Raw genomic sequence first — 27,394 nt, 5'->3', positions numbered from 1 at the left:
GGCCAGAGAGCCCTCGGCTTTGCGGACGACGAGGCCGGCCATGGCCCGGGAACGAGGCGGGCCCCCGACGCTCCCCCGGTGCCCCGCGATCACCCACCTGCACCGCGGTCTCCGAAGTCTCCAGCCCGGCCTCTCCGCTCCCGAGGCCTGGCTGCGATTGGCTCCCGCCACTGTCGCGCTGCCTCTTCTTCAAGTCTGAGCGCCCGCCGGTACGCGCCGCGCCTCCGTCCCGCCCCTCGCGCCCCCGAGGCCCCGCCCCGCGCGCGGTCACGCGCTGCCGCAGAACGCAGAGGACGCAGAGCGCAGAGCAGGGTCCCGGCTTCCGAGGAGGCGGCGGCCGCGCGGATGACGCGCAGCGAGGGCCGCAGGTGAGCCACCTCCCGCGGACGCGCGCGGCGCCCCGCCCACGCACGCGACGCCCCGCCCCCGCGCGGGAGGACGCCCGCGGCGCCCCGCCTACGCACGCGGCGCCCCGCCCCCCGTGACCCAGGTCCTGCGGACGCACACGGCGCCCCGCCCCCCGCGCGGCGCCGGGGCAGCTGGGAGGGGCTCCGCCCGCGTCCGCGCCATCGATCCCGGGGCGGCGGCCAGGCCTTCGGTGGATGGTTCTCCTCGCCTGGCGACTCTGCGTGCTGCCGGCGATGGAGGGCGTGCGCTGGGCCTTTCCCTGTGGCACGTGGCTGCCGAGCCGCGCCGAATGGCTGCTAGCTGTGCGATCGATCCAGCCCGAGGAGAAGGAACGCATTGGCCAGTTCGTCTTCGCCCGGGACGCTAAGGCCGCCCTGGTACCGCGGGTCTTTTGCGCTTCGGGTCGGGGAGCAGCCGTTGGGGTGGTGGGCCGCGCAGTAGAGACCCCGCACGCGAGCCTCGGCGTCCGCGTGCGGCCGCCCCGGGCGACTCCGGGGTGTGCCCGGCCTAGTCTCCGCCGCCTTTGTCATCGCCTCGTCCGTAGAAAAAATCAGCCCCTCCCCCGTTGCATTTGAAAAGAGAGGTCCTGCTAAACCCTAAAATAGCTGTTCCGGAGGTCTGTCAATAGGATTTTCCTTATTTTTAAGTGTTAATCAAATTTTTTTAATTTCCTTGCTTGGGCCCATAGCAGTCTGAGCCTGTTAAATATCCCACCAGTCTCCCTGTGCACCGTGCACGTGGTAGGCCCTAAAAAATATTGACAGTATCACTTAGTTTAACCTTGCACACCATAGAAGTGCAAGAGTCAAGCCTCCTTTTACCGATGAAACCGAAGCAAAGGAAGAATGCGGTCTTAGGCATACCTTGTTAACTTTTAGCTCAGAAAACACTATTTTGAATATAATCGTTTATTTTACGTGTATATTTTTAGCAACAAATGGAAAGTTGGGTTTCAAAATGATGTCTATATAGCGCAGTATGGCACAGCTTCTGAGTGCCATCTCGTCAAAGACTGTCATTATCCTGAAAATGTCCCTCGGTCAAAGGACTTTTTCGTTTGAAATGTAGACTAATTGATTTTTGAAGGCACACTAGTGAATATTTTCGTGAAATTCAAAGTGTTGCAGTATTTAAAGTCAGTGTTAGAACTGAAGGAAAAAAAAAACTTGAAAGATTTTGCAAAATGTTATCTACCTTGTTTTCTTATGTCCTCGGGTATTCTCTGTGATTTTAGACCTTAATCGGAGAGAGAGTGGACTGGGTATATGTGAAAAAAGATAGGTTATGTCGTGCAGTTGTGGAGGCAAGTGATAAGTACATGTGATCTAGAAACACTTGCACATGTACACAAAGATGTAAGTACAACAGGATTGCCCACTGGGGAGTTTTTTTTTTTATATAATAGCAAACCAGAGCCAGCCTAAAATATCCAGTAATAGAGGGATAGTCAAGTTGTGGTACCTTGATACTATCAAATATGCTACATTTAAAAATGCAGAGGCCAGTGGTTATGTGCAGACATAAAATAATCCCCAACACTTAGAAATGAAAAAGTTCATAGTAGAATAGTACATATAGTGGGATTTCAAATAAATGGATGGATAGCAAATGCAAATGAGCATGTATTTGGATACTTAGAGAAAAGATGAAGGATGAATACTTGTCAACATTGGATACTTGTTGATGGGGTGGAGGGAATTGCTAAAGAGGGACTTCGACTTTTCTGTCTTCATAAGCATTTCTTAAATCTTAATGCAGGATATTTAATACTTACGTAGTTTTAAAACTTTAAGGAGTATTTTAGAAACAACAAAAATAGACTTTGTATGTTATAGGCAGTTTTACTTGAATCTTTAGTATAGACAGCAATACTTACCAAGTGTTTTATTAACAGGCTGGTCGTCTGATGATAAGGAAATTAGTTGCAGAGAAATTGAATATACCTTGGAATAATATTCGTTTGCAAAGAACTGCAAAAGGAAAACCAGTTCTTGCAAAAGACTCATTGAATCCTTACCCCAATTTCAACTTTAACATCTCTCATCAAGGAGACTATGCTGTACTTGCTGCAGAATCTGAGCTACAAGTTGGAATTGATATAATGAAGACTAGTTTTCCAGGTAATGTTGCATTTTTGTAATACATGAGTTGTTAAATATCTTGTCTTAGTTCTTGTGCTGTGCCTAGTTGCTCAGTTGTGTCTGACTGTTTGCAACCCCAGGGACTGTAGCCCTCAAGGCTCCTTTGTCCGTGGAATTCTCCAGGGAAGAAGACTGGAATGGGTTCCCATGCCCTTCTCCAGGGGATCTTCCCAACCCAGGACTGAACCCAAGTCTCCTGCATTGCAGGCAGATTTTTTACGTTCTGAGCCACCAGGAGAGACCCAGGTTCTATCCCTTTATCAGGAAGATCAAACTGGTGGCCTTCCCTGGTGACTCAGATGGTAAAGAATCCGCCTGCAATGCAGGAGACTCCGGTTCAATATCCCTGGGTCAAGAAGATCCCCTGGAGAAATGGTTACCCACCTAAGTGTTCTTGCCTGGAAAATTCTGTGGACAGAGGAGCATGGTGGGCTACAGCCCATGGGGTCGCAAAGAGTCAAACATGACTGAGTGACTAACACTAATTAACTTGTTTAAAAAATAATAATCTCAATAGTGAGCTGTATTATGATCACTAAGCAGAGATAACATGTATTTGTATTATATCTAAATATATTTCTTTGTAGCACATTTATATACAATGAAAACAAAGAGCAAGTAGTTACTAAAATATTTATATTTTGCCTTAGAAATTTGCAGTTGATGACTGTCAGAACTGCTGACATTTATTGTGTGGTTGACTAAAGTAATTTTAATAGATCATAGGCTCTCTCAACTCCTCTGTAATTTTCATCATCACTAACATTAGTGAGCAGTTACTGTGTGCCAAGACATTTTACTCAGTGCTTTATGTATATTATATGTTGAGTGGAACTTTTCAGAAGATAAGTAACAGGATAAGAAGAAAGCTGTTAAAATAAGAGAACCAACATCTTCCTGATTTCATTGTGCAATTTCTTAATCTCCACACTGCATCCACCACAGGTTCTTTGCTTGTGTTTCCCTTGGACTGGAATATTTGTGATAACGTCGTGCTCACCTGCATTTCTGCACAGATAACTTATTTATTGATTAGCTTCCACTTCAGCTTCCACTGAAGGCTTTGTGGACCTTCAGAGTAAACCAGGTTGCTTTGTTCTAGGGTCCCATAAAATATATTTCCTTCATTCCAATAATATATTTCATTTTATAGTTATTTATCAGGATGATTGTCTTTCCACTGTACTATAACATCTAGCACCTTACCTCGTTCGAAGTAATGCATAATAAATATTTGTTAAATGAATGAATAAGCATTCTGTGCTACAATAGTAAGGCTTCAGAATATGGCTATGACTCTTATCTCTCCCTTATGTTGAATTTTCCCACCAGCTGGTTTTTCTCTAACCTGTTCATAAATCTATTAAAACTCTATTCTTTGTTCAGAAGGGAGCTTTACTAATTACAACAGGGGTCTTGACCCCAAATAAGCATCATTTTTTTAACCTCCTGAAATTGTTCTCTACATTTTGTATGCACAGGTATGCTTTTCTCAAAGAAAGGATCTGGTTTTCTGCAGGGTCATAGAAGGTGTATTGTGAAAAAACCACTGCTCTAGAGGATTCAGAGTGAGCATACAAATGAGCCTATAAACTTCACAGTTTTCTGTGTTTCTTATATGAATTTTCTCTTAAAATCAGAAATTACTGGAGAGGCCATTGCTTATTAGAATGCAGTCAGCACAATTACATAGTAATGGTTGGCTCATCAAGTTGGTATCTGCTTGGAAATTATGCCTATGAGACACAGATTTAATTACAGTTGGTTTAGTGGGCAATGTTGGGTTATGGTCAATACTGGATAAACAGGTAATTACGAAAGCAAAAAATGAAGATTCTGTTTTCTGTTAATTATATTTTATTAGCCTTTTTTATCCACCATCTTTTTTCTTTGCCTTAATGTGTCTAATCACAGTATCCAGGCCTTTTACTGTTTAGCTGTTTCATTGCCAAAAAGCTGTTGACATACCCAGTAATGCACTGAGGAAGAGGTATTTTCCAGTTTTAATTAGTATTGTTATTCTGTCACTAATGTTGGAAAGATTAATGGATGCAGCATTATTTCTCAGCAAGTAGACACTGGTTTACTTCACTGGCAATGCATTGAATTACTCTGCTTATCAGAGTGAGGAAACTGAGCAGGAGACATTCCTAAGATTTGCTAAATGATGAAGGGTAAAACTTAGTATAGCAGCAAGGGAAGTATTGTACTTTGTTCTGAATGTTGTTATTAAGATTATCTAACTTCATTTCAAGATGAAGCTAAACTTTGGGGGCATCATCAGTATATTGAAAGACTTAGTTCCATTACTCCCATTTTGTCTGCAGAGCATGGTAACCCACTCCAGTATTGCCTGAAGAATCCCACGGACAGAGGAGCCTGGTGGGTTACAGTCCATAGGGTTGCAAAGAGTTTGGACACAATTGAAGTGACTTAACATGCAAACATCACGTAGGAACTTGTGGAGTCTTTCCTTGTCACATTAGACATTCCTACTAGGTGCAGATCATTTCCCACCTTCTCCCAGTTCTCTTTGTTGCTGTGACAGGGTAGGAGAGAATTAAGATTAAGAAGTTTCTGGGCTTCTTCCTTCTAGCCAGATGCCTGCACCTACCACTGTTTTCTCTGCCTAATGGAGAGAGGAACCTTATACAAACGTAACTGGTGTATACTTGGCACTCAGTAATTATTTGTTTAATGAATATCCAGAGAAGGAGTTATTAATAGAAGATATTGGGGCTCTAGTATAGATAAATTGCCAGTGCAATATAATCCTAACCCTGGGGGTGGGTGTTTTATAGGTCATCATTATAATCTGTTGCACCCAGTTGGGAAATATTGGTGGTTTTTCCTTCCTTTTCTAATAATTTTTGTCTGCCTCTAAAGGCTTTTGCAGTTAGAAGTATAAGGATAGTTTTGTGAATTGTTCAGTTTTGTACCCATACTTACAAGATACAGCAAGTTAAGATGAAAGTGAAAAACCACCACAATATTGTAATCAGCTTCCAATTGAAATAAATTAATTAATTTTAAAAAAAGATGAAAGTTGCTCAGTTGTGTCCGACTCTTTTCAACCTGGTAGTCCATGGAATTCTCAGGCCAGAATACTGGAGTGGGTAGCCTTTCCCTTCTTTAGGGGATCTTCCCAACCCAGGGATCAAACCCAGGTCTCCTGCATTGCATGCAGATTCTTAGCAGCTGAGCTACAAGGGAAGCCCAAGAATACTGGAGTGGGTAGCATATCCCTTCTGCAGTGGATCTTCCCAACCCAGGAATCGAACTGGGGTCTCCTGTATTGCAGGCAGATTCTTTACCAACTGAACTATGAGGGAAGGCCAAGATAAGATAGATACAGTGTAAATATTATTAGAATTTGGAGAAAGACCCAAAATATTTTTCCCCATGAGTTTATACTTTGTAGTTCATGTTTTTGTTATGAACTTTTCTGGATATTAATTGGCAGGACAAAATGACTCAGTATTTTGAAATTTAATGCTAATTTAATAGCTTTAATGCTAATTTAATGCTAATGTTTTTGTTATGAACTTTTCTGGATATTAATTGGCAGGACAAAATGACTCAGTATTTTGAAATTTAATGCTAATTTAATAGCTAATTTAATAGCTTTGAAATTTAATGCTAATTTAATAGCTTTGAAATTAGTGCATCATAGAACTGCTTCTCTTGAACAGTTGCTACTGTTCAAGAGAACAGTAAGTATTAAGAACAGTAAGTATTAAGTAAGAACAGTAAGTATAAAGTAAGTGATGGTATTATATGATAGCTTTGATAGTCTATTTGTTGTCTCCTTCCACCATACTAATTGGTAGCACTATTTTAGTAGCTTCTTAATTGGTTCCCCCTCTTTACTTCTGTTCTCACTCAATACATTGTCTGTACAGAGTTAGAGTGGTCTTTAAAAATTTCTTTAAAGCAGTTGTCTTAAACTTTTAGGTTGGTTCTTAATAAAATTCATTCCTTTTAACATGACTGTGTCATCTTGTTGTCGCTTCTCCTTTATCTCTCCTTTTGTATTTTTATCTGTTGTCTGCTCACTGTTCTCCACACTCATCTTTTATTACCTTGAATGTAGCAAATTTTTTCCAGTTCAGGGTCATTTAAAAAATGCCGATCCCTCTGCCTGTTGTTCTTCTCACTCTTCTTGAGTACCGGAGATCTGAAGGCTGAGAAGTAACCAGTTCCAGTATCTCCTCAGAAAGGGCTTTCCTGACAACCTGCTCTTGTTTTCTGTCATGGCCTTTCTCATTTCTAATTATAACTTAGTTATTTGATTATTATCCTTCATTTCTGTTCCCCTTCATTAAATAAGTTCAGGAGCCATGCAGACCTAGTACTTAGTGTGTCTAGCACGTCGAAGGTGCTTAGTAAATATTCATTGAATAAACAAATAATAGAAATTCTCAATTTCACTTAAAATATTCCTTAAATTTGTTGAAAAGTTGGTTTGCAGCTACAGTAAACAGTGATGTTCATATCAGATTCTAGTTGGAGTATAAACTGCTCTCTTTAGTGAGCTGTGGTTACAAACAGTTCTTCCTTCAAGTCTTCTTCCTCACCCTCCAATAATCTCCCTAGCTGCTTCTCTCCTGCATTTGCATCCCCAGCAGATTCAGTTTCCAGCTTTGTTACTGTTGCAATCTACAGTCTCCGACTTAAAATTTTTCAACTTTATGATGGTTTAAAAGCAATTCAGTAGAAACCATACTTTTAATTTTGACATTTTCTCAGACTAGCCATATGTCGTAATTCTAGGCAGCAGCAGTGAGCCATAGGTCCCAGTCAGCTACACAGTCGCAAGGGTAAACACCCAGTACAGCCATTGTTTTCTTCACTTTCAGTGAGGTATTCAATGCATTTTATGAAGTATTCTACACTCTATTATAAAATAGGCTTTTTGTTAGATGATTTTGCCCATTTGTAGGCTAATGTAAGTGTTCTGAAAACATTTAAAGTAGGTGAAGCTAAGCTGTGATGATCATAGCTTAGGGGTATTAAATGCATTTTCAATCCTAAAATATTTTCAGCTTAACAGTGGATTTATCAGGATGTAACTTCATCATAAATCAAAGAACTGCATTCCACTGTCATTTCTGATCTACATTTTTAAGCTGATCTACATTCTTCTGGATCTGCATTTTGAAAGATATGCTTAGTTAAAGCATTGTTTTTGGTGGGGGGTTGGTTTTTTTTAAACTGGGAGATTTACAGTTGTCAAGCAGCTTAAATAAGTCACACTTCTTTTTGTGTTCTGAACTGCTACTGGAAAAGTAGGTGTTTACTGGCAGGTAGTTTTTCCCTTTTCCCAGGTTACAGAATAGGTTTTTCCCACTGTGCAGAGGAATTCAGTGGGATCACAACATAGAACTTGTGTTTATTGAGCAACTTCTATGTGTTAAATGCTAAGAATTTGCAGGTACAAAATACTGAAAAATTCTATGGAACTGGGTTAAATGAATTTAAAGTTTTGAGGAAAGAACTGATGTCTAAGAAGAGTATACAAAAGTGAGCTGGAACTTGCTTTACTATTGTTTAAACTTATACTAGGCTTGCTGCTTGGAAGAAAAGCTGTGACCAACCTAGATAGCACATTAAAAAGCAGAGACATTACTTTGTCAACAAAGGTCCGTCTAGTCAAGGCTATGGTTTTTCCTGTAGTCATGTATGGATGTGAGAGTTGGACTGTAAAGAAAGCTGAGCACCGAAGAATCGATGCTTTTGAACTGTGGTGTTGAAGAAGAGTTTTGAGAGTCCCTTGGACTGCAAGGAGATCCAGCCTGACCATCCTAAAGGAGATCAGTCCTGAGTGTTCATTGGAAGGACTGATGTCATTGAAGCTGAAACTCCAATGCTTTGGCTACTTGATGCAAAGAACTGACTGACTGGAAAAGACCCTGATGCTGGGAAAGATTGAAGGTGGGAGGAGAAGGGGACAACAGGATGAGATGATTGGATGGCATCACCAACTCAAGGGACATGAGTTTGAGTAAACTCTGGGAGTTGGTGATGGACAGGGAGGCATGGTGTACTGCAGTCCATGGGGTCCCAAAGAGTCGGACACGACTGAGTGACTGAACTGAACTAAACTGAGGCGTCCTAAACAAAAAAGCATGATGTTAGTGAAAGAATAGACAACTAGTACTGATTAGTACTTACATGTAATATTTCAATTCAGTGGTTAAAGATTATTTATTAAGTGGTACATTAATCACTAGGGTAATAGCTTGTTGGCTACTTGAATTTTCTCTTCCATAAACATATTACTATTTTCTAATCCATATATAAAAGCTCTTTATGTACTTTGGATAGTGACACTTCTTTAATATCTGTTACAACTATTTTCTTTTTTTTTAAATTGTATTTATTTATATATTTATTTTCAGCTATGCTGGGTGTTTGATCCTGTGCAGGCTTTTCTTTAGTTGCAGAGAGCAGAGGCTACTCTAGCCATGGTATGCATGCTTCTCATTGCAGTGGCTTTTCTTGTTACAGAGTGCAGGCTTCAGTAATTGCGTCACATGGGCTCAGTAGTTGTGGTGCATGGACTTAGTTGCTCCTCAGCACGTGGGCTCTTTCTAGATCAGGGATTTAACTCGTGTCTCTTGCATTGGCAGACAGATTCTTTACCACTGAGTCACAAGTGAAGCCCCTACAAATATTTTTCCACTAGATTATTTGTTTATCTTGAATTTGTTTTTTTTGTTTTTGTTTTTTTTATGTATGAATTTTATATATCTTTTTTTAATTAATATATCTAACATTTCCTTGATAAATACTGAACTCTGTCTCATTTGAAAAAAATTAATCGGTAAAAGATTTACTCCAACAACAGGTTATAGAGTCTCTTAGTTTTTGTTTTAAAATTGTACCTTCTTTTTTACCTTTAAATCTTTAATTCCTCTAGAATTTGTGTGTATATATTTTACATCGTATGGCACAAAAGTTTTAGCACCATCAGCGTGGGATAGATTAGTAATAAACATCTAAAGTGCCTGGAATTATTAAGTACTTTATAAGTAAATGTTAGCCTAAGGTGATTGTGATAGTTGTTACGTGTGTTGAATGGTGTTTCTGAAATAGTGATCAGGATGTTACAATCAGCCAGGATGCCTGTGCATGTTCCTTGAAACCATCTCAGACCTCTCAAACTAGAATTTAGATGCAGCCAGTGATTCTATACTCAAAACAGTTTCTCAGGTGATTGTTAGACATACTAGTGTTTGGGAAACACTATTAGATGTAAATTTATGGAACCAACAAAAAGATTGTAACTTGTCAACTTTTTCTGATGAGTAAGATTATCTGAAAGCCATTAGATCCTTGTTTCACGATGTACAACAAAGTTAATTAGAATTGGGTTTTAACAAAGGTTACTAGAACACAATAGAATTGTATATTTGGCCAGACTTCTGAAAGAAGGATACCTTTTAAACTTAGAAAGGTAAGAAGAACCCACAAAGTTGGCAGATGTCATTGATTTCATGTTAAGTCTCTTCTCTGTCACAAACAGGGGCAAATAAGACACAAAGAGGTAAATATGGTTAATATTTAAAGTACTTTGTAAGTATTGCTAGAAAAGCCCCTTAAAACTTAACCTAACAATGGACTAAGGGCTTGATAAGACATTTCACAAAAGAGGAGTGATATGTATATATAACAATTACTACAGCAGCCTTAAAGTTAATATTTATTAAGTACTTACTAGCTCCAGGCCAGAGAAGGCAATGGCACCCCACTCCAGTACTCTTGCCTGGAGAATCCCATGGATGGAGGAGCCTGGTAGGCCGCAGTCCATGGGGTTGCTAAGAGTCGGACACGACTGAGCAACTTCACTTTCACTTTTCACTTTCATGCATTGGAGAAGGAAATGGCAACCCACTCCAGTGTTCTTGCCTGGAGAATCCCAGGGATGGGGGAGCCTGGTGGGCTGCCGTCTATGGGGTCTCACAGAGTCGGACACGACTGACGCGACTTAGCAGCAGCAGCAGCAGCAGCTCCAGGCCCAGACCATTTATATGTTTCTTTCTTGAACTACCCAACTCTTTTCTCCCTATCTTATAGCTTAAGAAACAGCCATAGAAAAGTTAAATAACAGTAAAGAAGTGATACCAAGCAGAATGGCTATCATCAAAAATAAATGCTGAGGACTTCCCTGGTGGCCCAGAGGTTAAGACTCTGAAGTAAAAATTTAATAAATAAATACTGGGGAAGGGAGCCCTCCTACACTGTTGGTGGGACCTAGAGAATGTCAATACTGAGAGAAGTCAGTCAGGTAAAGAAGGAGAAATATTGTATGATACCCCTCATTTGGAATCTAAAATGATACAAAGGAACTTAACTTACAAAATAGAAAGAGACTCATAGACTTAGAGAATGAATTCATGGCTGCCAGGGGAAAGAGGGAAAGGGGTAGTTAGGGAGTTGAGAATGGACATGTACACACTGCTGTATTTAAAATTGATAACTAGCAAAGACCTACTGTATAGCACATGGAACGCTGCTCAATATGTGGTAGACTGGATGGGAGGAGTTTAGGGGAGATGGCTATGTGTATGGCTGAGTCCCTTCGCTCTTCACCTGAAACTATCACAACATTGTTAATTATCTATACCCCAATACAAAATAAAAAGTTAAGTGATAGAGCCAAGATTTGAACATTTGACTCCAGTGGCATAACACTAAAGCTGAGTATGTGAATGTGTCTGTATATATAAATTGTTTGCATTTATGTATTAGTTTCCTAGGGCTCCTTTTCCCCTGTATTCTCACTTGTGTGTCTATATATAGTTTCTCCTTAAAGAACACCAGTCCTCCAAGATGACGTCATCTTAACTTGATTACATCTGCAAAGACTGTTTCCAATAAGGTCACATTTTTAGTCTGGGCATGAGTTTTAGGACAACTAGACCCTCACAGTTCAAACCCGCCTTATTCATGGCTCAACTATATAAATTATTTTTTTAGTTGTGACCTTGATTAATTGATCATTGCAGAACACTTAGTTAATATCTAGTGCTGCTTTCCCTAGAGATTAAGCTGTAAGTTGGGGGAATCCTGTTTTTCTCAACCTGGTTAGTTGAGAAAATTCATTCTTTAGACGTTTTTCAGTTATTTTACCTTTATGTATGTACTTTATGTACTTAAGTTCTTACCTGTCTATTAAATCGAAGGTTGTAATAGACATGAATTGTGTTGGTATTACTTAGAGGCTTTGCCAAGTTATGTAACTAATGATTGTGTCATTTTCAGCTAGTTTGAGGGTGTTGTATTCTGATATTTCCTACTGATATTTTAAATTCCAATATCGAAGATAAACTGAGTCCTTAACAGAGTACTCATCCAGTGCGTGTGTATTTTCACCTTAAGTCACAGTGTGGCACTGTGGTTCTTTGGCTGAACATTTACAAAGCTGTTTTCTGTTGCTGTCAGTCTATTTTTTTGTGGCATATGATGCTGTCAAAAGTATATGAAAATAGTCATAGCAGATTTTTTTTTTTAGTGTGCATGATCAGTTACTACTTTTTTCAGTGATTGTGCTAGATTGCTTTTTTATGTTAAATGAGTGTTTTTACTAGCATGACTAAATTTTTTCCTTAATTGCCCCATCATATTTAGGTAAAAATCATAGGACTTCTTGAAGGTTATGAAATTACAGCCTAAAGAAACCAACGAACATAATGACACTATAGATGAGAATAGGCATATCTGTTAAAATTTTAGTTTTTGTTGGATAGTATTCTGTTAAAGCTGCAGTTCCATTCAAAATGGGGTTCCCTTGTGGCTCAGCTGGTAAAGAATCCGCCTGCAGTGCAGGAGACATGGGTTTGATCCCTGGGTTGGGAAGATCCCTTGGAGAAGGGAACAGCTACCCACTCCAGTATTATGGCCTAGAGAATTTCATGAACTGTATAGTCCATGAGGTCACAAGGAATCTGACACCACTGAATGACTTTCCCTTCCACTCAAAATATAAAATAGTGTCTTCCAAATTCAAGGTAGCTGTTCATTCCATTGTTATTATTCATCCTATTTGTAACAGAATCTATTCAAAAGAAAACAGTTTATGATTTGTGTGTGTTTAGTGCTCCTAGTGTTTAAAATCTCCAGATTTTCTTCTGTCACTTTTGAAAAAACAAGCTTACCGTCTTTACTTTCTTTAGTGTTTTACCTGTCAAGCCAGGATGTACTAGTGATGCTTGCATTAACAAGACAGTCTTTATTAAGGGGCTTAAGAAATAAACACCAGACTATCAAAGAGTGTTCATAGCCCCAAAAGGGTTAGAATCCTCCCAGGACTCCTAAGATCCCAGTTTAATATTTCAGTGCTTTTGCATGAAATGACTTTACAGCTTTGCAGAGCTATTTTAGGAAGTAATAGGTCTGTGTGTGTGTGTGTGTGTGTGGAATCTACCTTTTTAAAATTTTTATGGTCTTTACGGAATTTGTTACAATACTGCTTCTGTTTTGACTTTCTGGCCGCAAGGCATGTGGAATCTTAGCTCCCTGACCAGGAATGGAACTTGCACCCCCTGCATTGGAAGGCAAAGTCCTAATCACTGGACCACCAGGAAAGTCCTAGAAATGATAGCCTTATAACATTAATATGAATACAAACAATAAACATTAGTTGATTCATAAAAATGGATTGTAAAGTTCTCATTCTTGAGAACAGTAGAGGACTAAGGAGAAGATAGATAAATCAAATGAGTCTGATGAACTTGAAAATAATTGAGGATCTTTGCCTTGAACTAAAGGACCACATACCATTGGAGAGTCATTAGAAATATTTCCTCTGTAAACGAGAGGAGGCTGCTGCTACTGCTGCTGCTAAGTCGCTTCAGTCGTGTCCGACTCTGTGCGACCCCATCCCTGGGATTCTCCAGGCAAGAACACCGGAGTGGGTTGCCATTTCCTTCTCCAATGCATGAAAGTGAAAAGTGAAAGTGAAGTCGCTCAGGCATGTCCAACTCTAGCGACCCCATGGACTGCAGCCTACCAGGCTCCTCCGTCCATGGGATTTTCTAGGCAAAAGTACTGGAGTGGGGGATAGTGGGGGAATTATGGGCAATTCTGTGGAAGAGCTGGTTTTTAATATTTCCTCCCCTTGAGATAACCATGGAAAAGATACTTTTGGAGTGGATGATATAGTTTGCATTCTAACTGTTGAATTCTCATGGGGTTAGTTAGTGATTAAATGCCAGTAAAGCATGAAGTAGGGGGATTTGACATCTTTTTTCTTCCCAGATGTGCTATAGTTCCAGCCAGTTGGGAATGTCAGATTTTGAAGTTAAGTATTTTAGAAATGGAAGTTCAGGAGTAGACAAATTATGTTAATAGAATCTGCAGAAGGACTATTTCAAGAGGCTTGCTGGAAGTAATGGAATCATGAAATAAGGATATAGGGCAGTAGAGCATTTAATTTACCAGGTAATAGTTAACATACATTTATTCATATAGTAAACATTTATGATTTACCTACCTTGTTGCTGGGCTTCCCTGGTGGCTCAGATGGAAACAAAACTGCCTGCAATGCAGGAGACCTGGGTTTTGATCCCTGGGGGATCAAAATGGGAAAATGCCCTAGAGGAGGGCATGGCAACCCAGTCCAGTATTCTTGCCTGGAGAATCACATGGACAGAAGAGCCTGGCGAGCTACAGTCCATGGGATCACAAAGAGTCAGACACGACTAAAGTGACTTAGCACGCATGCACCTTGTTGCCAGATTTTTCTGATAGACTACTTAGGCTGTAATTGTGTGAGAGCAAGAACCATGACCAATTTGTTTTTAACTATTAGTTCAGTTCATAATGGTATAATATTTGTACACATTCTGCATAATTGTAGAATAAATGGATGATGATAGAAGGTTCCTGTTTAGTAGTAAAGATAAACACATAATATTTTGAAAAATGTAATATGAAAAGCATACTGTATAATTTGTAATATATAAATTACAAATTTAGCTCTTAATTGTGGGAATCAGATTCTTCGAGTTCTATTGATTTTTTGGATGCTGTGTAATATTTTATTGTCTGTATAACAGTATTTTTTTTTTTTAATGAGCCAATAGAACAGAAGTCAAAATCTATTTTTATTCGGAAAAATCATATTAGAATACATGTTTAAAAACAGTTATTGTGAAGGAAATAAGTGTATATTAACTTTCCAGTTATGTTATTCACTTAAAAGAACATTTCTTAGCTTTCTACCAATTCCCCCAAAATTATAAAGAAATTGTTTCTGATTTTCCTGTTAAATAGCAAAGTAAAATTCTAAACCTAAGTCACCCTTCTATTTCTGGACTAACCCGCACTTATCTTGCATGTTATCCTTTTAATTCTCAACTAGCTTTGATTTGCTGATACTTTGTTTAGCAAAATTGTGACTGTATTCGAAAGTAATGTTGGACTATTGTTTCCTTTTGTGTGCTATCTTTAACAGTTTGGTAATTCTCTATTTCCTCAATTGACAGGTCGTGGTTCAATTCCAGAATTTTTTCATATTATGAAAAGAAAGTTTACTGACAAAGAATGGGAAACAATCAGAAGCTTTAAGGATGAATGGACTCAGCTGGATATGTTTTATAGGAATTGGGTATAATTTCTTTCTAGTTTTGAGAGTAAGCCCCTGTGTTGCTAAAAGCAGGAGCAAAAGTCCATTGGTAACCCTGTATTTTGTACAGTGTTCAAAGTACATAAGTCACTACTTGGGAACTTCATGATTTTTATGTATACGTTATTATAATGACATTTAAGAAAATTTAACATATGTTTAATACTCAATTAGAAGATCCTTACTCTTAAAGCTAAAATAAGACATTTTATTTATCATTATTAGTAAAGTTTAATGGTTTCTGTCTTAAAGAATCTCATACATATTAGAACTTAATTAAAAAACATTTACATAATATTTATTATGTACCAGAAGACATTACTGTAAACCTTTCTTAAGTTAGTTAGTTGTTATAACCCCATGACAAAGGTACTATTATTGCATGTTACACATGGGGTAATGGAGGCATGGGGAGCCCAAATGGTATGTCTTCAACTTTCACAGCTGGCTGGCCTCTGTGTTAGTATAAAGGTGAAAATAAGTAGCTTATACTTGTAATGTAGTAGAGAATTAAAAATCCATATGTTTTAAGGGTTGAAGATTTTATGAACAATTATATCTCCTAAAGCTCTAAGAGAAAATGTCTGTCTGTATCTTAGGCACTGAAAGAAAGCTTCATAAAAGCAATAGGTGTTGGATTAGGATTTGAATTGCAACGGCTTGAATTCGATATATCCCCGTTAAACCTGGATATAGGCCAAGTTTATAAAGAAACACGTTTATTTTTGGATGGAGAAGAAGAAAAAGAATGGGCATTTGAGGTAAGAAATTTATCAGAATTGCTGTAAGAATTTTCTTATTTTGTGCATGTGAGTATAAACTCAGCTTGGGGAGGCTAGTCATTGAAACTTGACACATTCGGAATCCAGTCTGGATGCTCTGAAGGTGAAGTCAGAGATACTGGGAACACGTGTAATGTTTAAGCTGATGCGTGAAAGATAAGTCATAGTACATAAAGTAAAAGAGAAGGGACAAGGAGCTCCTGTAATAGAACCACTAAAGGCCGCCATTCTGTCACTGTGCTGAGGTGAGGGGGGTGGAGAGAGATGCTGATTCAGGCTAATAAGATCATGTTAGGGCATTATGAGTCGGTTAATATTTTGGTTTCTTACTTGCTTTCTGTCACTAGCAGTTCCTGGTTGCTAATGAGAGAAATCTTAACAAACTCATTTTAGCCAGAGAGACATTATGATAGGTTATTAGGGTGATTCATATAACCAAATTGCAGAATTGGCTATAATTAGAGACTGGAAAACTCAGAACTCTTTTTATCTTTTCTCTTTTGCCTTCCTGGCTTCAGTTTTCTCCCACCCACATTTCTCATTCTATACACCAGCTTTCTTAACCTTATCTAGGTAAGGTTCCTTATGTGGCAGGAAGCATGACTTTCTACAACTCGTACATGTAACAATTTACAGTTTAAAAACCCGCAGAGATCGGTGAACTCATTGGTTCAATTCGTAAAAGCTCTGGAAAAAACATTCCATGGCTTAGGTTGGATGTTAGTTGACTTTCTCTTGACCAGACGTAGCCAAGGAAGTGTGTTAAAACTGGTATCAAGTGTTCGTAGCCCAGCCAAATGGTCTGTACTATAATGTGGTAGTTCTTGCAGTCATCCCCTGAATTGTGTGCAGAGAATGTCAGTATCCAGAATAAAGAATTCATGATGAGTAGGTAAAATAGGAGATGTTCGTTCATTTTCTCAAGGGAATTTAACAAGTTGTAAATAGAGAGTTGTAAGATCAGAATCATATTTTAAGACCACATTCTCTGTATGATGGTATCTGGAGGTTAAGGAAGTGAGGTGTCAAAGAAGTTATCAATTCTGTGACTTAGAGGACTGTCTGTTGAGATACTGAATATTAGAAAACAAGTGGGATTTAAGTGTGAGATACCATAGAAACATCTAAGTGAAGGTTTTGAGTGGGCGAATAGAGTGAAAGACTGGGCTAAAGGAAAGAAGGTAATCATTAACATGTGAGTGGTAGCTGAAACCATGGGATTTACAGTTGCAGCAGTGAGAGTACCTAAATTAGAATTTAGAAGGACCTAATACAGTCCTGAGAATGCTGTTTAAAGGTGGGATGGAGAGGAGACTGAGGAAGAATAACCAAAATATAAATTAAGTAGAGGCTTCCCTGGTGATCCAGTGGTTGAGAATTCACCTTGCAGTGCAGGGGACACAGGTTCAATCTCTGGCCAGAGATCTAAGATCCCACGAGCTGTGGAGCAGCTAAGCCTGAGTGCCACAACCGCTGAGCCCCCTTGAGCTCTGGAGCTGGAGCCTCGACAGAAGAACCCGCACAACTCAAGGAAGATCTCATATGTTGCAGTGAAGATCCCATGCAGCCAAAAATATATATATAAATATTTTTAATGACAGAAAGTAGTCTTAGGTGATCCAAAGGCAGAAAGTTAGCAAAATTGCTAACATACCAAGATAGGGATTCTGTCAGTTAAAGAGTAAAGTATATTTAGCATACTATGTTTTTTAATACAATTAAAATTTTTTTTCTCATTTTGAAAGGGGCAGATGTCAGCCATTTCATTCATGGAGAGTCCTTTATTCTTAATGGTGCCAGATGAAATAGACCTAGTAGCAGGGTAAAGAGGAAAGAATCAGTGATTGGGCCAGCTGTGCTTCAACTTTGTAGGTGACAAAGATGTCTGAGTTCCTGTGGGCGTGTGAGATGCTGTGGAAAAAGGGCCGAAGTATCTTGAAAAGATACCTAAGAGGATTTCCAAAAGAAAGAGGCAGTGGGCATTCTACTGTTTATTAATTGCTAAGGGTAGGATATACAAGAAGTCAGCTCTTAAATGCACTGTTAGGCGCAGGCAGTGGTATAGGGCAGAGGAACAGGTAGTGTTTCTCTGAAAATCCCTCAGATGCCCGCTAAGCTAGCCTTTGGATACTTGATGTGACCCAGGGTTCTAAAAAGTAGATTGCAACAGTGTTGATCATTACTTTGCCTGTTTTCCATCACTTTCCTCTCTGCCACCTGCCTGAAGGAAACCAGAGGAAGAGGAAGGTGAGGCCAGGAAGAATGTGTCTTAAGAATTAAAATAGGATTTTTTTTTTTAAGCTGAAAGTGACTGAGGAGCTACCAGGTTTGCCTCAGAGCTTGTCCAGGAACTGGGAATGAAGATCCACCAAGGCGCATTTGAAAACATCTATGGAAGGAAAATTCTTTATTGAATTGAATGTACTTGAGCATTTTGTCCATTCAGGGTACCAGTTAGGAAAATACACAAATAATATGTTAGATACATATATTTAAGTGTGGACTATTTATTATACTGTGAACAGGCCTGGGAAGAGAGAGTGACCTTAACAGAATGAATCTGGTGGTATGGACAGCCAGAAGCCAGGGTTTGAGGGGAGAATGATGAGCCTGGAGTCAGGGGAGGCATGCCTAGAGTCAAGGAACACAGATGGGAATTCCTGTTGGCATCTCTGAGTCCCCCCACGAGATAAAGAATGAGCGTTTAGGCGTGCAACGGAGGGATGGCTGTGATCACAGTGGACACCTGTGGTGTAAGTAGTCTTCACTGGCCTTTCCTCCCCATCTGCACTCTTTTTATCCACTGAATTCACCCACACTGGATACTTGATATGACCTAGGGTTCTAAAAGCTGCATTACAACAGTGTTAACATTACTTTGCCTGGTGAGGCATAGTGAATGAGGGAGCACCTGGAGTCAGGAAGAGAGATGTATCTCATGGAGTTTCCCAGGGTGCGCTAGTTGTCAGGAACCCGCCTGCCATTGCAGGTAGACTGAAGAGACATGGATTTGATCCCTTCAGTCAGAAGGATCCCCTGGAGGAGGGCATGGCAACCCACTGCAGTATTCTTGCCTGGAGAATCCTATGGACACAGGAGCCTGGCAGGCTGCAGTCTGTAGGGTTGCACAGAGTCAGATACGACCCAGGCAACTTAGTAGGCACACATGTATCTAACACCTGGAAAAATAATACTCTAGAAGTATGAATTCTTATGCCAAGAGGAATCTTGTGTTTTCATAGGCTCTCAGTTTTCATAACCAGTTCCTATTTGGAAAGTTAAATTTACCATCATTGTTTAAAATGATGAGATTAGATGAAACAAATTCTTTGCTTTACTTTTGAAAGGAGGCGTTTTAAACAGTAGAAAGAATAACATTTTATGACAGATTTTACTCAGCACTTTACCATTGGGAAAGCATTGTAAAACTTGAATGTTCTAAGTTAAACTTTGTATTTTATCTTATAAACAAACTAAAATTATACTAAGAAAATGACATACAATTTAACTGAAGCAGATTAATCTTTGTAGTCTAATCCAAAACTACCTCTTGAAAAAATAAAATATTGTTTCTTTGGGTTTGTTGGTGATTTTAAGGAAATTTTTGCTAGTAAGCTTAGAAAAAATTTTAAAATTTAGGAAGTCTTAAAGTTAAGTCTTAAGTTCAGTAGTATTGAATGTATGGCCTTAACTTTAGCTAGCTACCTTGCCAGTTTCCTTTTTCAACTAATATTATAGACATACTAGGCAGAAGGGATTTAGGGTAAAGTTAATTGCATAGAACTTTTATTCTGGTGAGACACTGAATATTAATGTTCGATAACTGGAATCACTGTCAAATAACTTCTTTAGTTTTGCGGTGTTAAATTTCATATTTATGTGATGTTGATGAGGGGTGAATAGATATGGTGAATCTTTATTTTGAAGTCAGTCTCATTGAATTTTGGCTCATTATGAAGTAAATAGACAAATTGAGCAGGGTACCTTGGCATTTTAGAGGACAGACTGAATGAAAAGAGTCTGCTGCCCATGGTTAACACTGATATTCCACCTTAGATACAGATACCACAAAACTGCTGATCTAAGTAGTTTTCCGAAAGTAGCTATAGCCAAAACACCTCTGTGTTACAGTGTTTGTATTATCAATATGTTCAGTGTAAAGAAGGGAGGACCATGTTGAAAAAGAATAGTTCTGTTTATAATGTTAATAACAAACTTTAGCCTATTAAATCTTTCTCATAGTTATTTTTTCCTCTTGAAATATTTTTCTAAATTTCTCTCTTTTGAATTTCTTTTGTTTTTTTACAAATTTGGATATCTTAAGGTACAAAGATACACAGAGGAGGATAAAGGATGAAAAGTCTCTAACATTATTTCTGATTGTAGTTCCTATTTCAACTGATTTCTTATGGAGTGCTGCCTTAGTAAAGTGGCTTCTCAGTGAAATTTTGTTTAGTTGTTCATACTTTTCTCTAGTAACTGCCTCAGTGTCTATTTTAAAGCCCCCTCTCCATTTGTCTCACACATAGGGGAAAACAGGAAATTGAGTTTTACCAATGAGTTTCCACATGATTTTCCTTAAGCTGTAATATGTAGTTAACTAAATGCTTATAAACCAATGTTGCAGACTGGTTTTTTTTTTAATCAGTTTAAGCATGTACAAAATAAACATCACCAATGAGGGCAGATGGCTCTCTAGACATGCCTCTGGGTTGATGCTTTATCTATATGGTATTCCTATTAAGAGTCTGTAATCTAAATAATCATTAAGAGCCATCAGACAAAAAATAAGCAGTGTTTATTAATAAAAAAGTGGGTGGAGCTTGTATCTTAAAATATTAGTGTCATAAAAGACAAAACATTTAGCAAGACATGGCAACTGAATGCAATACTTGACCACAAACTGGTTCCTATACTGAAGGTGGGGAAATGGTATAAAGGACATTATTGTATTCTTCACAGAATCTGGAATACAGAGAGTAGATTTAAGTATTATTTCAATGTTAAATTTATTGAAGTTATTAACTACTGTGGGTATGTGAGAGTGTCCCTATTAGAAAATACATTGCAATATTTCAGTGTAAAGGGCCAAAATGTATGTGACTTTACCTTAAACTATTCAGGGGAAGTTTGTGTGTGTGTGTGTATGGTGGTGGGTTGTGAGATTTTTTTTAGATGAAAATAGAACTGTATCTAAATTTCTATACTTAGTATTCTCTGTTTGCTGCTGCTGCTAAGTCGCTTCAGTCGTGTCGAACTCTGTGCGACCCCATAGAAGGAAGCCCACCAGGCTCTCCTGTCCCTGGGATTCTCCAGTCAAGAACACTGGAGTGGGTTGCCATTTCCTTCTCCAATGCATAAAAGTGAAAAAAGTGAAGTCCCTCAGTTGTGTCTGACTCTTAGCGACCCCATGGACTGCAGCCTACCAGGCTTCTCCATCCATGGGATTTTCCAGGCAAGAGTACTGGAGTGGGTTGCCATTGCCTTCTCTGATTCTCTGTTTACTTATGTTTTATTTTTCAGGAAAGCAAAATAGATGAGCACCATTTTGTTGCAGTAGCTCTTAGGAAACCCAATGGATCTAGACATCAGAATGTAAGATTTCTCTGTTTGCTTTTTTTTTTTTCCTAAAAAACATGTATTAAAGTTGAATTTGTTATTGATGGAAATAATTGTTTTATATCAGGTAGAGGTTTTAGCTTTTTGTTTTTTTTAATGATAGACTTTAGAAGTGTTCATTATCTAATCCTTAAGATCATTTGGGTTTTCACAGAAATGTTTTTAAAATATGTTACCTGCTACTTCGCATTCAAATACACTTAAATATTACAAAGAAAAAATTTTGGTAGTACTCTTCCAATATTCATATTTTCAATAGAAATTCAAGATAATTACTATCTTGGTCATCTTAACAATGGTTTATTTCCTGGTGAAGTGGGGCTGTCGTGAATATAAGAAAAGTTATGACCAGCCTAGACAGCATATTAAAAAGCAGAGACATTACTTTGCCAACAAAGGTCCGTCTAGTCAAAGCTATGGTTTTTCCAGTAGTCATGTATAGATGTGGGAGTTGGACCATAAAGAAAGCCAAGTGCCAAATAATTGATGTTTTTGAACTGTGGTGTTGGAGAAGAGTTTTGAGAGTCCCCTGGACTGCAAGGAGATCCAACCAGTCCATCCTAAAGGAAATCAGTCCTGAATATTCATTGGAAGGACTGATGCTGAAGTTGAAACTCCAATACTTTGGCCATCTGATGCGAAGAACGGACTCATTGGAAAAGACCCTGATGCTGGGGGAGATTGAAGGTGGGAGGAGAATGGGACAACAGAGGATGAGATGGTTGGATGGCATCACCAACTCAGTGGACATGAGTCTGAGTAAACTCTGGGAGTTGATGATGGACAGGGAGGCATGGTGTACTGCCGTCCATGGGGTCACAAAGAGTCGGACAGGACTGGGCGACTGAACTGAACTGAATATAATGGTACTAAATTGAGGGGTAATGAATAATGGGATTATCTGTCAAATTGATCTCCTTCCGCTTTTTATAGTGCTCTCCTAAATTATTCCCAAAGTGTCAAACGTGTGAGAGACCTTATGATATATTCTAGCATAACATCAATTCTTCCAATTAAAATCTGTTTTTACTTTCTTTTCCTATTAATTGGTAAGTTGGGAAATTTTTTAAAAGAGAAACCTTAGGGTCTTGACTCTCAGTCTACATACAGTTGTGATTCTATAGAAGTATTTATTTAAGGAATACTGATAATGTTACAATAATTGAAATTAAATGCATATGATTATTTTAGGGAATCTGCATAAGGGAATGTAGTGTGATCAGTATATTTTCATCATTACTTCTAGGATAAAAGCTCAATACAGATCATGCCTTGGATAGATTAAAAAAGAGTAAAATTCTTCATAGATTATTTTATTTTAAAAGGGACAACATGTTAAAATTGACTCCTTTAATCTGAAGATGTTCTGAAACAGGTTAGCTGTCCTTGTATGCTGAAGTCTCAGCATTACCCTTTCTGCAAATACCTTATGATTCCATAGAGCTTTATATTTTTTGTAACATTTGCACATAGCAGTACCGTATTTCCATGAAGAGAGTCTATTTGGGCAGCAGTATCATAGTGAGAAAAGGGCAAGGGTTCCAGGTCCAGGTCTACCATTTAAGCTATGTTGTACACTTGTATACATTGAATGATCTTACTGAGCCTCAGTTTCCCCATCTATAGAAATGAGGTAACATAACCATATCAACATAGTAATGAGAATTAAATCATATGAAACATATTGACCCTGTAAAAGCACTGCAGAAGACCCAAGTACTGTCTTTACTAGAATGTATAGAATGTTAAAGACAGTCCACAGTGGGCTGAGTTTATGAACAAGGGGTGTATCACAGAGTGTAAGATATAATTTCTATTTAGTGTTGAATGAATCACTTACTAATGAAGTGCTACATCTCTAAGTAGTTACAGCAATTTTATTAGATGCACCCTCTAGAGTATTTCTCAGAAGTTTACCTGGTGGTCTCTCCCTGTCAGAATAACCCACTTGTTTGTTAAAGTTATCTATTTGGGGATCCTTTTCTATTGAATCAGAATTGTTGGATGTAAGGCTCAGTAAATCTACATTTTAAACAAATAACCACAGGCAATTGTTACCTACAAAAAGTATAAGAATCAGATTATTTCATATTATTCTTGTTTATATTGACAGCACTAATATAAGAAATAGAAACAATTATCTAAATCCCACTGTTATTTAATGTTATTGAAGTGTAACTTAATATTACTGAAATGTGATTACTGATTTCTTATTTTCCTAATTATAAAATTGACCATAAGATTAATACACATTATAATTTTGAGGTAATCTAAGGGTTTTTTTTCCCCCTTTTAGGTTACATCTCAAGATGATTCTAAAGCAACCCAGAGGCAGTTTACTATTCTCACCTTTAATGATTTAATATCATCTGCAGTTCCTATGACCCCTGAAGATCCTTCATTTTGGGACTGTTTTTGCTTTACAGAAGAGATTTCAATAAGAAATGGTACAAAGTCATGATACGATTTTCTGAGTAACAAAGGGAAGTGAAAACTGTAGTCTTCTGTATTCACTAAAAAATAAATGCCTGAGAGTATCAAATTTTGTTTCATAAAACATTTTTAAAAAGAAGAAACAACTTTTCCTATTAAAAAAGCAGACTCCCAGATCAAGATTCGTGACTAGAATACATGTTTGCCTCTTCTTCCTCCCCAAAATCACATTGGATTTGATAAAAAATAAAAATAGAAATTGATGGTAGAGTCTTAAAGTGATAAAACGGAATACACAAAATAGAGAATGTTCAAATTCCTATTTTTCAGAGATAACTATTTTAGAGGTACCTATCCTTAAAACATGGAGTATCTTCCCAGATCTTTTTCTTGGTGAATGATGCCCTATTAATATACTTACTCTTTTTTTTTTTAATAGAACATAAATATATTTAAGTTTTCTCTTGACTCTACATCTGAGGTCCATAACTACACTGGTGTAGCATAACTTTTAGTGCTGCTTAAGTATTCTGTTTTCCAGCTACTATCAAGATGCAATTGACCATAGGTATTACGGTTCAATTTGGCTTAGTAACCAAGGACATTTATTGTGTCACAAAACAAACAATTTAAAGTTGCCATTAGGGCCTTTTTTTTGCCTCCATCTTAGCTTATTTGTTTTGCTCTAGGCTGGTCTCCCTCATGCATCTGAAAGGCAGAAAAGCCTATTTTGCCTCTCACATCTCAGTTTTGTTAGTGAGCCCCCAGAAAATTTCCACAAAGTTTCTGGTGACCCCGATCAGGTCACTGAGAAAGGTGAACTTGACACTCTTGGCTTCTGTGGAAAGGGAACTCTTGGTAAGGAAGAAGCCTAAGGCAGAGTCTGGGGGAGTGATACCTAGGGGAGGCCCACTGCCTGCTGTGAGGAAGGTATGCCATAGCTGACTCATTCTGTCCTCTCTGCTAGGCATTTTGAATGTCTGCAGTTTTTACTGTAAGCAGTGGTGTATTGAATATCCTCGTAGCCACATTTTGAAGTACATGTTTAATTATGTCCAAAGGAATTAAATATATTTAGAGCCTTGATAAGTATTGCCAAATTTTTCTCCAAAAAGGCTGCATAATTTATATTTCCAGTTAGTGTTATATGTTTGATCATTCTCTCACCACCCCCACCCCCCGTCAACCTACAGACTTGGTCATCTGTAGATAGGATCTTTTTTTAAAAAAAAAAATTTAATCATTGCCAATATAGGTTAAAAGTAGTACCTTATATTTTAAAAGTGTGTTTCTTTCATTACAAATGAGGTTGCTATGGCAGTGTTGTTATTGGCTGTTTGTATTATTTTTGTATGAACTGCCTGTTCATTATCTTAACCTGTTTTTATTTTGGTAAATAAGACTTAAAGTACAAACATAATACGTAAGATGCAAGACCATCATATTGATGACAGAATCTATACTATGGTTGTAGTGCATGTCTTGGGGAGTTTGAAGTCTTTATATTAATAATTGTTAAATGTCAGAAGTGAAATAGTTTCATTGTTTCTATTACTAAAGTGAAAAGTTGTGTTTAAATTGTATAAAATTAGGTATTTTGCTTAAGTACAAGAAAAATTTTGAACATTTTATTTTTTACTTCGTTAAAGCATGCAGATATTCCAAGCATAGTAAAGAACTTGTTTTAAAAGGATCAAGTAGCATTTGTAGCAGAGGAAGCATTGTTATCTGTAGCATGAGTGTAATGGTGATATGAAAACGCCGCCCTCTGTCTTGTTGTTATAACATTTCTGAACTTTTATGGATCAGACACCATGCTGCGTTTCTGGGGGTGGGGCGGGGGCGGGGTGGGGGCGGGCAGTGGGTGGAGATCTGTTGTCTTAAGGTTTCACATAGTCAGAATCAAATAAATACACATAGTTTAGATTCAAGTAGGTCTATAAAAATCTTTCTTTCTAATAAAAATTACCATTCCCTTGACCACCTCCTATTTCCTGTCCCCAGAGTGAGCTGTTTCACTGATTTTTTTGTTGTTGTTATTTATTATCGTATCTCTAAATAGCATTGCTTTATCTGTTTCTGGTTTGAGGCATTTCTTTAATTTCTAATATAAAACTTTGTTCTGCTGCTTCCCAGCCATTACACTTTCCCTTCCTGCTCCCCTTTCCCAGTGTATGTAATTCAGTGTTTTCATTGACTGTGATTAAGAATGTATGCACGACTGAGATTATGTAACACTGTACAGCTAAGTGATGTGTTACTCTTACCCTCTTCTGCCTTTTTATTTCCTTGACTTAATAATTAATTTTGTTTGCATAGGTTTCTGTGTACTTACTGCTAATTAAACCCAAAACTCTACATCCAGACATACCAGTTGTTTATCAGTTTCATCCATCTTGAAAAAATTGCTCGTGAAGTAATAATCTGTTTTGTCCATTCTGAACTTTTTGCCTTCTGTGGCTAGTACACAGCTGTCATCCTGGGATCTCTTCACCATCATCCTAGAAATTACTTCTGTCTCCCTTATGTTGACGGCTCACCAGGTAGCTCAGTGGTAAAGAATCCACCTGCCAGTGCAGGAGATGCAGGTTCAGTCTCTGAGTCAGGAAGATGCCCTGGAGGAGGAAATGGCAACCTACTACAGTATTATTGCCAGGATAATCCTGTGGACAGAGGGGCCTAGAGGCCACAGTCCGAGAGTCGGGCAAAACTAGCACACACCCCTATGTTGGGTTCCCTGATGGCCCATTTTCTATGTCTCATATCCTTTTTAAGATTTACTGCTTCATTTGTGTGGATTGTTATCAAGTAACTTCTTGAGAACAAAGGGAGTATAGGGATACATTTTTTTGCAGAATGGTATAGGAGATCTAATTTCTTCTTACAGATTACGCCATTCAGTTCCCCCACCAAAGCACCTGTATTTGGTGTCGCCAATTTTTGAGTCCTGAGCTGGGCTGGACGACAGCACTGTTTCATATCCATATTTTGCTGAGTCCAGAAGCATTCTTTGCTTTGTACTATACTGCCAAGTATTTATAGCTTCATTGGTTTCTGTTAATATTTTCCTACCTAGGAACTCTGATGGATTGACTTTTTAAAATGAATGTGTGTGTGTATGTGTGTACATAAACATATTCACGCATCCTGTGGTCTTCAAACTCAGGAATTGAATATATTTGAATATATTTTCAATTAAAATATTTGCCATCCTTACTACTAAGTATCTGAAACTCAGAAACTAATTAGATTTGAGTAACTAAATAGCCCCTCGCTGACTGAAGTACTGCCATCTGAACTTAAACAGCTCAAGAGATTTATATGTGTGTTCCTGTATATGTTTTTATGTATTTATATACATAAATATATGTATACTTAAA

At 38.3% G+C, this 27,394-nt stretch overlaps 1 protein-coding gene across 1 annotated transcript; it reads left to right on the top strand.

Annotated features, from left to right (window-relative positions):
• Positions 1-532: 532 nt before the first annotated feature.
• Positions 533-27,394, top strand: AASDHPPT (aminoadipate-semialdehyde dehydrogenase-phosphopantetheinyl transferase). The gene is made up of 6 exons (NM_001206477.1): positions 533-785; positions 2,303-2,528; positions 15,041-15,162; positions 15,780-15,941; positions 21,486-21,557; positions 23,878-27,394. The coding sequence occupies exons 1-6, from the start codon at positions 603-605 to the stop codon at positions 24,040-24,042; spliced, it is 930 nt and encodes a 309-aa protein (NP_001193406.1). The 5' UTR covers positions 533-602; the 3' UTR covers positions 24,043-27,394.

Source organism: Bos taurus, chromosome 15 (assembly GCF_002263795.3).
Source record: "Bos taurus isolate L1 Dominette 01449 registration number 42190680 breed Hereford chromosome 15, ARS-UCD2.0, whole genome shotgun sequence".
NCBI classification, from domain to species: Eukaryota; Metazoa; Chordata; class Mammalia; order Artiodactyla; family Bovidae; genus Bos; species Bos taurus.
The sequence above is the reverse complement of the archived record's forward strand: the minus strand, read 5'-3'. Positions and strand labels throughout refer to the sequence as shown.

What these genes read in the sequence shown, in the direction of transcription:
- AASDHPPT (NM_001206477.1), top strand. Translation starts at nt 603, where the DNA reads ATGGTTCTCCTCGCCTGGCGACTCTGCGTGCTGCCGGCGATGGAGGGC. An exon ending in GGGACGCTAAGGCCGCCCTG is followed by an intron (nt 786 to 2,302) that starts GTACCGCGGGTC and finishes TTTTATTAACAG; the next exon opens with GCTGGTCGTCTGATGATAAG. An exon ending in ATATGTTTTATAGGAATTGG is followed by an intron (nt 15,163 to 15,779) that starts GTATAATTTCTT and finishes TCTGTATCTTAG; the next exon opens with GCACTGAAAGAAAGCTTCAT.